At 36.4% G+C, this 12213-nt stretch overlaps 1 protein-coding gene across 2 annotated transcripts in view; it reads left to right on the top strand.

Moving 5' to 3' along the window:
• MARCH1 (membrane associated ring-CH-type finger 1) overlaps positions 1-10312 on the top strand; it is a 108410-nt gene extending 98098 nt beyond the window's left edge. Inside the window, exon 5 of one of the 2 annotated variants that reach the window (XM_021709688.1) lies at positions 8588-10312. In XM_021709688.1, the coding sequence (XP_021565363.1) occupies positions 8588-8886 (299 nt within the window). In that variant the 3' untranslated portion in view covers positions 8887-10312. The remainder of the gene's footprint in view (positions 1-8587) is intronic. The other variant, XM_008052367.2, reaches the window with a different exon arrangement.
• Positions 10313-12213: the final 1901 nt, after the last annotated feature.

The raw sequence follows: 12213 nt of genomic DNA, 5'->3' as shown, positions 1-12213 counted from the left end.
AAAAAAAAAACACCCCCAAAACCCAGAATGTATTTATAACAAATTGTGTATTGATTCTTATATGTTTAAACTTTAGTTACCTTCAAAGTATTTCGTTTGATGCAATACACCTGAGATGCTTTTTCCACTGCTCAAAACAGTTTTTGAACTTATCAATTTTGATATCTTTTAGTGCCTCTATATTTTTTTGTTTCAATTCTTCCACATTGACAAAACGTTTCCCTTTCAGGACTTTTGTGATCTGGGAAAACAAAAAGAAGTCTCCCAGAGCCAGATCAGGTGACTAAGAAGGGTGGGGGATGGAGGACATGTTGGTTTTGGTTAAAAAAAAAAAAAAAAAGGCGCTGAACACTCAGCGCGGTGTGGGCAGATGCACTCATAAATCCTCCATCATGAAATGGGCAAACACATTGAAAGAATCTCCAAAACAAAAAAATCACTGAAGCTGAACGCAGCCTCTCACAACAACGCTAACTGGCACACTGATGCCAATGGGTCCCTAAAACACTCATCTAGCAGAGGAAGTCTGCACTCCAAGCCTGCCCTCCAAAAAATAATTCAATTTTATGGGGAGGGTGGGGCAGTGCCTCCTTGTATAAAGGTTTGGACAGAGAAAATTGATTCACAGACAACCTTGTGAAGGAAGGTGGAGGGATCAGACTAAGTCTCCCAGAAAGGGCAGAGAAAATGGCAACTGGTTACTCTTGGCCAGATTCTCAGGTATATTAAAGACTGTGTTCATTATTTCTGAAAAAGGAGGTGAGATGTGAGTGGAGTTTTCTTCAGATTGGCTCCCACCTAAAGCTTTACCGATAAGCAAACAGGCTGCAAAAACTTTCATTCGTCCTTGAAGTGACTGCTGAGCAAAAGCACTAAGGAAAACAGAGGCCCACTAGACAAATTCTGGGCTTGTCAAGACTATAGCATGGCACAGAAAATTACTTAGAAAGTGAACTCATGCCACAAGTGGAGAAATAATGGAACAGGAACCAGGGAGACATTCATTCCAGTTATAAATTATTTCTAAGTTGGATTTTTGGGACAGGTGGGTGTGCAGAGTTAGAGAAGCAAAATCCGGAGAGAAGAGATATCGTAGACAAAGGCTCATGAAGGGAACATCTCCAGGCACCTATGAGGAGCAGCTGGAAGTTGGATTAGGCAGAGGGGAAAGTGGATGTTATCCGTGGGGGGTCTCCCTAAAAATGGGAGATACAGCGCATTTCATCTTCAGCCTGTCTGTTATTAAAAGTTTTCTCATAGAAACTACTGTTTAATACAACAGCTTACAGACAAGAAAATCCTTCTAAATTTGGAGACCTCCAAGATGTCTTATTTGTATACTGAATTGTCCCTGCAGATTTTCTAATACAGAGAAATAATTGTCTTCTGCAACAGGAGTTCTCACCCTCAGCACTATCGAGATTTGAAACTGGATAATTCTGTATTAGGGGGTGCTGTCCTATGCACTGTAGGATACCTAGCAGCATCCCTGGCCTTTAGCTAATGAAAATCAGTTGTGGACCTCCCAACTCCAAGTATGACATCAACACTGTCTCAGACATTACCATATGTCCCCTGGGGAAAAAATGGTCCCCAGTTGAGAACATGTGGTCCACACTGAGTCAGTGTATCAGATGATTTTTCTCCTGGAGTAGATGGAGACAACTAAAGCCCAAGTTTAAAAAAAAAAAAAGCTCCTCTACCTCTACATTCCAAATGCAAGGACTGTCTTCACAAAGAAGAATTCCTCTTTTTTTTTTCAATATTTAGCTACATTTTGATGCCAGTGTGTTACTCAGTGTTGAGGAAGAATGGCCGTAAGAGTCTAGCCACTGTTCTGCAAATATTAGAATCATTGTGTATTCCTGGTTATTCTTCAAAACTCTTAAATCACTTATAAAGACTTTGACAAAGTTTGCAAAATAAAAATAGTAAGTTAACTGCTGTTTCTATGCAACTTTCAACACTATCAAAGTTTACTAGGTCAACATACTGGGTAGTGATATCAGCTTTGGCATTAAACAGCAAAAGGGGAGAAGAAGGAAGAATGGGAGTAGATGGTCTCTAAAGGTCTTTGAGCTCTGATTTTTTAGTTCAGTTCTTTTGCTGAAACACCAGAAAAATCAAGAAAAAAGCAATATTTATTGTATCTACTTAGTATTTTCTTTTAGGAAATCTTTAATAAGGAAATTGAGTCTTTTGAAACATACCCCTTAAAAAACAAAACACTGTTCCAAAAATAAATAGCATATGTGCAGATACCTAGAATATAGTTCAAGTGTAGAATATATGGTTCATTATGAAAAACACCATGAAATCTTTCGATGAAGACCTGATGCTGCCAAAGTAAAACAAAATTAAAAGAAAGTTGCACTAACGGATAAAAATTATTATTACTACTTTAAAGTATGATTTTTGCTTGATTATCTCTAACAAGTGATTTGGGAAACTTATGAATAAATATAAAACATTCTTATACCACATTTTCTGTAATTATCTCTATATTTTTTGTCCTTAAATGAAAATGTGTCTGCAGGGTGTTAGAATACATAATGGAGTGCCATTATTATCACTGGATAACAACAGTGCTATTGCTGAACACATGCTGGTTGCAAAAACATGTGTATAAATAAATCAAATCCAGTTGCATACTTCCATTGTTAAAATCCCTATCCTTAGAACCAAAGATATCTGTAGGAGAAAGGGACCATGGAAACAGTGTATATGACTAACAAACACTTATTAATGATAAATGTCTGATATAGTTCATTTTTGTTCTCTAAATTTTCTAAAAATCAAAAGTTTTGTTTTCTTGCCAATTTCTAAAACTAGCATCTTCTGTTAAGTGAATACACTGATAATTGATTCTATTCCTTTACGTTTAATCTCATACTAGGCTAGTTTTCCAAAATAGTGACATAAGTAGGGAGAAACATGAAACCTTCAGTATATCTCCTAATTTTATTATGTTCAAAGTTACTCCATTTTACTCAAAACAACAGCATTTAACTAGTTAATATTCACAGGATTTCTGCAGTATTTTGAAAAGTGTCTTCTTTCTCTGGGTCCATATGGCAAAAGGTTTTGTTTCATTTGCCAACTCCAGGGGCTGACGTAGATTGTGGTGTTAGAAACCATGATGCCAGCCAGGCTCCGTGGCTCAGCTTGTAATCCCGCGCCTATGGGAGGCTGAGGTGAGTGGATGGCCTCAGCCCGCGGGTTCGAGACCCGCCTGGGCAATTTGGCGAGACCTCATCTCTACAATAAAGCAAAAATTAGCTGGGCGTGGTAGCACGCGCCTGTAGTTCCAGCTACTTGGAAGGCGGAAGCGGAAGGATCGCCGGAGCCCAGCAGGTCGAGGCTGCGGTGGCCAGAAGCGGCCACTGCACTCCAGTCTGGGTGACAGAGTGAGACTCCAACTCAAAAAAAAAGATGCCATCATAGGAATTAGCAGGAAAGAGTGTTGTCTGTCAGGGCACAAGGGCTGCCTTTGCCAAGCTCATGACAGAGATTGCATCCTTCCCTCCCTGGGGCAGCTCTGAAAGATTCACAGTAGTTTATTGTTCAGTAGAGGGTGAATATCCTAAGCAGAGGAGACAGCATATGCTAAAGCTTTAGTCTGTGTTAGGGCACAGGATGTTTGGAAATCGGCAACACAAATAGGACTCTGGATAAGGTCACTGGTTGAGAGAAACCAGGATGTTGAACATGACTATAAAATAAACAGAGGTATTAGGTCTGGAGCATTTACTGTGCAGGACTACAGCAAAGTTTAGGCACAATAAACTTTCTGGGCATGGTTTAAAAGAAATGAGGTGCTTTAGTGAAATAAAGTTTCCATAAACATGTCATATATAACCAATTTCTAAATACTTACATGCTCAAAACCCATCTCTTACTGTAAGAAATTCTATAATCTGACCTGGACACAGAGGTGAATTCATGGAACTAATACCAGTTATATATATATATGTATAATACTGTCTAATATATATATTAGACTATATTTTAGAGCAGTTTTAGGTTTCCAGAAAAATTGCAAAGAAAGTAGGGAGAGTTCTCAAACATCCCTCTTCTAAATACACATACACACACACACACCCCACACACACACACACACACACACACACACACACACACACACACACGCCGCGCGCGCACACACACATGCAACATTTCCCCTATTGTTAACATCTAGCCTCAGTGTGGTACATTTGTTACAACTGCTGAGTCAGTAATCATACATTATTTTTAAAGTCCATAGCTTACATTTGAGTTACCTGTTTGTTTTGTACAGTTCTATGGGTTTTGACAAATGCATAATGTTCTGTGTCCACCATTACAGAATCATACAGAATAGTTTCCCTGCCTTAAAAATTCCCTTGTTCGCTGGGCTTGGTGGCTCAGCCTGTAATTCCAGCACTTTGGGAGGCCAAGGTGAGTGGATTGCCTGAGTCCGTGAGTTCAAGACCCACCTGGGCAACTTGGCAAGACCTCATCTCTACAATAAATAAAAAAATTAGCCGGGCGTGGTAGAGCGCCCCTGTAGTTCCAGCTACTTGGAAGGCTGAGGTGGAAGGATCGCCGGAGCCCAGCAGGTCGAGGCTGTGGTGACCGGGAGTGGCCATTGCACTCCAGTCTGAGCGACAGAGTGAGACTCCAACTCAAAAAAAAAAAAATTCCCTTGTTCCACCTGCTCATTCTTCCCTTTCTCCCCCAGGACTGTTGACAACCACTGATCATACTGTCTCCATTGTTTAGCCTTTTCCGGGTCATGTGGTTGAAACTCATAGAGTATGTCTTAATCAGATTGGGTACATTTAAAGTTTCTCAATGTCTTTGGTAGTTTCATAGTTCATTTATTTTTATCATAATAATACTCCATTGTATGGACGTAGAAGTTTGTTTATTCATTTACTTCTTGAAGGACAATCCGGTGTTTCAATTTGGAACAGTTACAAAAATAGGTGTTAAAACGTTCCTGTGTAGGTTTTTGTGTGATCATAAGTTTTTACTTATTTGAGTAAAAGCATTGCTGTATTACTTGATAAGCCTGTGGTTACCTTTGTAAGAAACTGCCAGGCTGTCTTCCAGAGTGACTGTACCATTTTTCATTCCCACCAGCAATGAACGAGAGTTCCTGTTTGTTATTCCACATCCTTTCCAGCATTCACTATTGTCTGTGTTTTTTCTTTTAGCCATTTTGATAGTCATATAGTAATATCTCATTGTTTGAGTTGCAGTTTACTAATTACATATATTAAGGTCTTATTCACTATCTGTTTATCTTCTCTGATGAAGATGTCTGTTCAGATCCTTTGCCCATTTTGTAATTGGGTTATTTATTTTCTTGTTGTTGAGTGCTAAGGGTTCTTTGTATATTTTGAATACAGTCATTTATGAGACGTGTTTTGCAAATATTTTTTCTTGGTCTATAGATCGTCTCTTCAATCTCTTAAAAGTGTCTTTCTCAGAGCAAAAGGTTTTAGTTTTAATGAAGACCAATTTGTCAGTTTTTTACTTTCATAGATCATGCTTTGGTGTTATATTTAAAAAGTCATTGCCAAACCCAAGTTTACATAGATTTTTCTATGGTATCTTTTAACAGTTGTATAGCTTTGCAATTTACATTTAGGTGTATGATTCAATTTGAGTTAATTTTAGTGAAAGATGTAAGGTCTAAATATAGCCTTACTTATTTGCATGTAAATGTTCAGTTGTCCCAGCATTATTTGTTAAAAAAGAATATCCTTTCTCCAATGAATTGCCTTTCCTCCTTTGTTAAAGATAAGTTTACTATATTTATGTGGGTCTATTTCTGGGGTCTCTATTCTGCTTCCTTAATCTATTTTTTTCATTGATATCACACTGACTCGATCACTATAACTATAAAGTAAGTTTGGAACTTGGCAGAATCAGTTTGTCAATATCCATAAAATAACTTGCTGATTTTTTTTATTTTTTTATTTTTTTGAGTTGGAGTCTCACTCTGTTGCCCAGACTGGAGTGCAATGGCCGCTCCCGGTCACCGCAACCTCGACCCGCTGGGCTGCGGCGATCTTTCCGCCTCAGCCTTCCAAGTAGCTGGAACTACAGGTGCGCGCTACCACACCTGGCTAATTTTTTGATTTATTGTAGAGATGAGGTCTCATCAAGTTGCCCAGGCGGGTCTTGAACCCGCGGGCTCAGGCAGTCCACTCATCTTGGCCTCCCAAAGTGCTGGGATTACAGGCTAGTCACCGAGCCCGGCCAGTTGCTGATATTTTAAATGGGATGGTGTTGGATCTATCTAGTTGGGATACTGTTCAATTAATCTAATTGGGAATAATTTATATTTTAATAATATTAAGTCTTCTACCCATGAATGTAGAATATCTTTCCATTTTTAAAATTTAGATATTCTTTTGGTTTTTTCAATCAGAGTTTTATGGTTTTCCTCACATAGCTCTTATACATATTTTGTTATGTAAAAATCTATGATTTTGTTGTTGTCATTGTTTTTGTTTTGTTTTGTTGGTACTAATGTAAATGATCTTGTTGTTGGATTCAATTTGCTAATCTCCTGCTGAGAATTTTTGCATCCTTGCATCTGTTCATGACAGATATTGGTTTACATCTTTCCTACATAGTAATGTCTTTGCCTCATTTGATATTAGGTAGTGCCGGCTTCATGAAATGAGTTAGAACTATCTTTCTGCTTCTATTTTCTGAAAAAGGTTGTAAGCATTGATGTAATTTCGTCTTTAAATGTTTAGTAGTATTCACTAGTAAAACTATCTGAGCTTGGTGCTTTTTGCTGTGGAAGGTTATTCATTGTTGTTTTAATAGATGTAGGCCTATTCAGATGATCTAATTCTAATTCTCCTTGTATAAACTTTGACCAATATTTTGAAGTATTATTTCTCCTGAGATCAAGTATATATTCAAGATAATAATTCATATGAACTAGTCAAATCATAAAGAAGTCTTTGCAAATTAGGAGTCAGAAAAAAACTATCCTTGTTACAAGTGAAGCTTCTAATAAATTCTACTGCATATATTTAATCTATGGCAGAACTAGTTTCAGATTTTCTTACTGAAAGAAGCACAGAAATTCTAGGTTGACAATGCCAAATAGCAACAAATTAATGAAACATCAACAGCAGTGAGCTTTTCATGTTTGTCATTATTCCTTTTAAGATCAGAGAACATTTTCCTCCAATATTTCAAAGGAAGAGTCAGAGTCAAAGTATTTCAAAAAAGAAGTGTACTTGCAAAAGGCTCAAGGGAGTAAGACTTCAGAAAAACTAGCCTACCCAATGAAAAATATAGCCAGTATTTAAAGAAAATATGAATAAAATTACCATATTATTAAGTTTGCATTAGCTTGTCCATGGGGGGGGAATTATCACATGATCATCATATCCAGAAAGATCTTGCAAGATCAGCCAAGTAAAAGTCAAGAGTAAAATTGTCTTTGTTGGGAGTCTGGGGATAGGAAATACTCTATGATTCATTATTTTGGGGCCAGAAATTGACAGGATGATCCTGTTATTTTTGGTTATTGTTAGGGCACAAAATGCTTCTTCGTGATGGAAACGAAGCATAGTGTCTGCTTTGCTTTCAGAAATATAAAGCAAATGTCATTACTGCAAAATATAAGTAGGATATTTCTTGTAACTCTATTTGCTATTATAAGTAAATAAAAACCCAAAGTAGAATCACAGAATCATTTACTTTGGTTTCCACTCATTCCTGCCAGCCCTTTCTTGTGCATCACACTGAGCCATGCTCTTACTTGACAACTTGTCACCTAAGTGAAGACAGCTATTATGCCCCTCACACCACCCTGATGTTGGCAAGAAGTAGACTTTTATATTTAATATTCATAATTATGTGTGGCCTAAATATTCACTGTTGTAATTACAGAAGCTCCAATGAAATAATTTTTAAAACTCTATCTTTGTAAAAACTTATTTCTAGTAATGGTGATGGAAATTAAGAGAAAATACAGATGTCTAAAAAAGTGATGGTTCTCAGTGACAAAATATGATTTTATGAAACAAATGACTAAAATCCTCTTTTGCGTGTTCATACTCAGGACTTCTTTCTCTGATGAGGTGTGGCAGCTTTTTCTCTCCCCTTCCTGCCTTCTTTCCTCCTTTCTTTTCTTCTTTTCCTTTTTTAATTTTAAAAGGAACGAGAGTATGAAGGACCTATACATACAAGCCCATGCATGTACTTCATCTTAAAAGGATTGTAAGTTCTGATTATTTCACTTGTTATGTTCACTTCTGTTTAGCTGTAAGGGATAAATGTCAGAGTGTCCAAATGTCCAAAGTATCTAATCATTATAGTGGGTACTTGATGCTAGCAGAAAAGGAGATTGTTCCAGTGGCAGGTGAGAAAATGTCCTCACACAATTTTGACATTTAGAACACTTGAGTGAAATTAAGCCAATTCTGGTTACAGTTCTTTCTAGTTATTAACATACTCCTTATCAACATGATCTAGCAGGCAGCTGTGGTCTTTTGAAGCAGACTTAGAAAAAAGCAACCAAATCTGCTAATGACAACTAGGTGACAACACTCTCTTTTTTATTTCAAAGGTGTCCTTGAGTGGCCATTTTGGACAAAACTAGTCGTGGTGGCTATCGGCTTCACAGGAGGTCTCGTCTTTATGTACGTGCAGTGTAAAGTCTACGTTCAGTTGTGGCGCAGGCTGAAGGCCTACAACCGTGTGATCTTTGTACAAAATTGCCCGGACACTGCCAAAAAACTGGAGAAGAACTTCTCATGTAATGTAAACACAGACATTAAGGATGCTGTGGTAGTGCCTGTGTTACAGACAGGTCCAAGTTCCCTGCCATCTGCAGAAGGCGGCCCCCCTGAAGTTGTGTCTGTTTGATGGAACCAGTTGGGAGCTTCTTTACTGAAGAATACCTTTCTAGCCCTCAGCCACTACACATGACAGAAGTGATCCTGAATGATCCACTCCCTTCAGCTCCTCCTCCTACTCATGCATTTTTCCTTACCTTGCTCAAAAAGGAAAGGTGGAAAACACACCAAATGACCGGGATTCCCTGAAGTACAGCCTAAAGTGTGATATGGAAATGTGGAGTTTGCTAGACAATGATTTCTAAGACAATTAAGAACCATTGAAGCAATGAATGCTCTTGGGCAATGATACAAGTTTAAATGGACCAGTGATACTCTTCACAGTGGCAGGGGAAAAGTTCAAGAATACAGACTTGAATTGCAATGTGTGTTTCTTCTAGGGCATTGTAATGGTAAATATCTCATCTGGAAATGACAAACATATTTGGTTTTAAGCCTGAAATAGTCTGCATTATCCCTAAGTCACATTATAAGCAAACTTGGAGGATGCATATTTTGATATACTTTGACAGCTAACAGATTTTTATGGCTATAGTGGAGGTCAGCTATTTTGACAGATGCACGTTTTTAAAATAGATGCAATATACAATTGAAGATATTAATACTTGGAATTATGTTTGAACCATGAACAAAAGTTTTTTCGGAGAATCTTTGGGTTTAATTAGCTGTTAAATACCCACAGAAATCAGCTATCAGGTCTTATATTTTTGTCTGGTCCCTCTAATACAGTGCTGTCCAACAGAAATATAACATTAGCCACAAATATGGACCACATATGTACATTTTAAATTTCCTAGTAGCCTCATTTTGAAAAGTAAAAATGGTAAAATTAAATTTGATATTTATTTAACACTTTACATAAGTTGTTTCAACATGTCATCAATATAAAAAAAAAATATTAGTTTACATCTTTTTTTTTAAAACCAAGTTTTCAAAATCCAGTTTGTATTTTAAAACACACCTCAGTTTGAATTAGTCATATTGGACAGCACAGCCCTAAACTGAGAGACTAAGCCTCTGCTTCATTTAACAGTAGAAGATTTCAAAACAGCAGCTAAATTAGCAAATGTTATGATTTTACGAACCACTAAATCCAAATTGAAGAGTTAGATGAAGTTCATGGTCCTCTAAATAAAGGGTAAAAAAAAAAAGTAAATATAGAAAGATAAAGCAATTTGCCTGTAGCAAAGTTGTGAAATTAACTTCTGTTTGCCATAATGAAGCACTTGCCCAATAGTGAAATAAAATTAAACATTTTAATTAAATCAAATGTATGAGGTCCCCACCCCACATGAGGTGTCAACTTGACAGATGAATAGTTATGACCAAGAATTCAGATTTTATTTAAAAAGCTGACAGGATTTCTCATGCTCAGTTGGGAAGCAAAACGACTTAACAGACTCTGTGATAAATAATAAATTGTTTGTTTATAGGTTTAACAGTTGATTATTGTATTCTTTACATATTCATGGAAAACTGAAGTATGAATGAATTGCTGTGAGCTAGATTATTATAGATATAGTAGCCTGTCAAAGAAAGATGTCCTTTATTAGAAAAGGTAACTTATTTTTGTTAGCTGTCATATTTATTAACGTGAAAAGGCAACAATGGCCGTAAGAAATACCAAAGCATGGGTATTGCATTGCACAGATCTGGGTATCACATCAATGCACTTTGTAATTATCGGTGTGCTTGTTCTTCACACATTATCAGAGGAAAAAGGAAAGAAAAAAAACAACCTTTAAATAAGGAGTAAGATGGTATGAGTATTAGTGGCAGACACTGAGTCCAAATAGTCCCAATTCCTAGAAATAAAGAAAAGGTAAACAATGTCAATTGTGTGTGTGTGTGTGTGCGTGTGTGTGTATGTGTATTCATGTATATACATGAAAAAATGTTAAAGTATTCAGTCAGGAAACAAAGGTTTAAAACTCATCTTTCTTAAACTTGTCAAAAGCATAGGAAAAACAAAGTTGCGGTAACTAAACCGAACCAAAAATTCTGTAGGAATAAGGACATAAGCGGTGTTTTAAAAAATATATGAACCTTAAACAGACTAAACTTTGTATTAAATTTCTCTTAAATTTCACTTAAAGATTTAAGATAAATGTATTTATGAATAGCTGTGAGTGACTTAACCATGGCGCCACACTCAAGGGATGAACCTTGATACAATTTTCCTAAGCTTTTTACTAATCCATTTATTTCTGTGATTTGACAATGGCAACATGCTGTTTACAAATATTCTTTGCGGAAAAAAACCTAGTCACCAGTAAACAAGAAATTTCTCTTTTGTTTGCTCTGGAAGTAAAAGAATTATTTACCTTGATTATTATGGAAGATATTGTTTAAATTCTGCACAAACCTAAGCAAGATTAGGTAAGTGCAGGGCTCATTTCACAGTGGGAGACAATTGGCTAAGATGAAGCCTCATTTATCAGGGGCTATATTTAACACTAAGATAACATTTCTAGGATGAAAAGCAAAGACAGGCATTATTACTATATTAATGGTAAAAGATAACATGGAGATTTAACTATACCTAAACTCTTGAAGTTAACTTGTACGGGCTCTGACTTTATTGAAATAAAAAAACATAGCTCCCTGGCAGGTTAAAAGTCATCATTTTATTTCGCTATTCTTCTCTCACCTTTCAAAACCCTGAAATTCTGAATTTCAATCTTTTAAAAAGCATTCCTGCAATGGCTGTTTATGGTCCAAACATGTGAAATAACAACACGCATTTAAAACCTAATGTTGATTATTTTCTTTTTCATTCTGTGTGGCAATGGAACATCTGCCGTTTCAAACAATACAAAGATTTAGCTTTATGGAAGTGCTTTTTCGTGGGCTAGATATACCCCTCGAAAAGAAAAACTGCTCCACGGAATGACAATTTTGAGGCATCTTTACCTGCTTGTGTTAAGAAATAAAATGGAATTTAAAAGAGGAATAAAATTGAAGAATGAACTTAACAGTTGTTAAAAATCTTGACTTTTTATAATCATGAATCTGTGGTGTTAGCTATGGATGCTGTTAATTTTTTAACTAAAGAACTGTCACTTTTATCATACAGGATTAAAATTAAATTGCAAAAAAAAAAAATTCCAATTTTTTTAAAAAAAGTGAAGCCCAACAGGCAATTAACTTTAAGCATAAAACAAATAAAAAATGAGAATTAAAACAAGAATGATCCCAACAACCTGGGACATGTAAATGCATGAACTGAAGACAGGTTTATACTGTAGGAGTCTTTCAAATGTTGCTTACTTGTGAACACAGTCCCAGAGGGATGGCCTCACAGTTAGATTTTATCTTATTTTACAAAAGGTCCTTG

Source organism: Carlito syrichta, unplaced genomic scaffold (assembly GCF_000164805.1).
Source record: "Carlito syrichta isolate Samal-C Ts95f unplaced genomic scaffold, Tarsius_syrichta-2.0.1 Scaffold273658, whole genome shotgun sequence".
Taxonomy (NCBI): Eukaryota; Metazoa; Chordata; class Mammalia; order Primates; family Tarsiidae; genus Carlito; species Carlito syrichta.
Note: the sequence above shows the minus strand (reverse complement) of the source record. Positions and strands in the feature narration are given on the sequence as shown.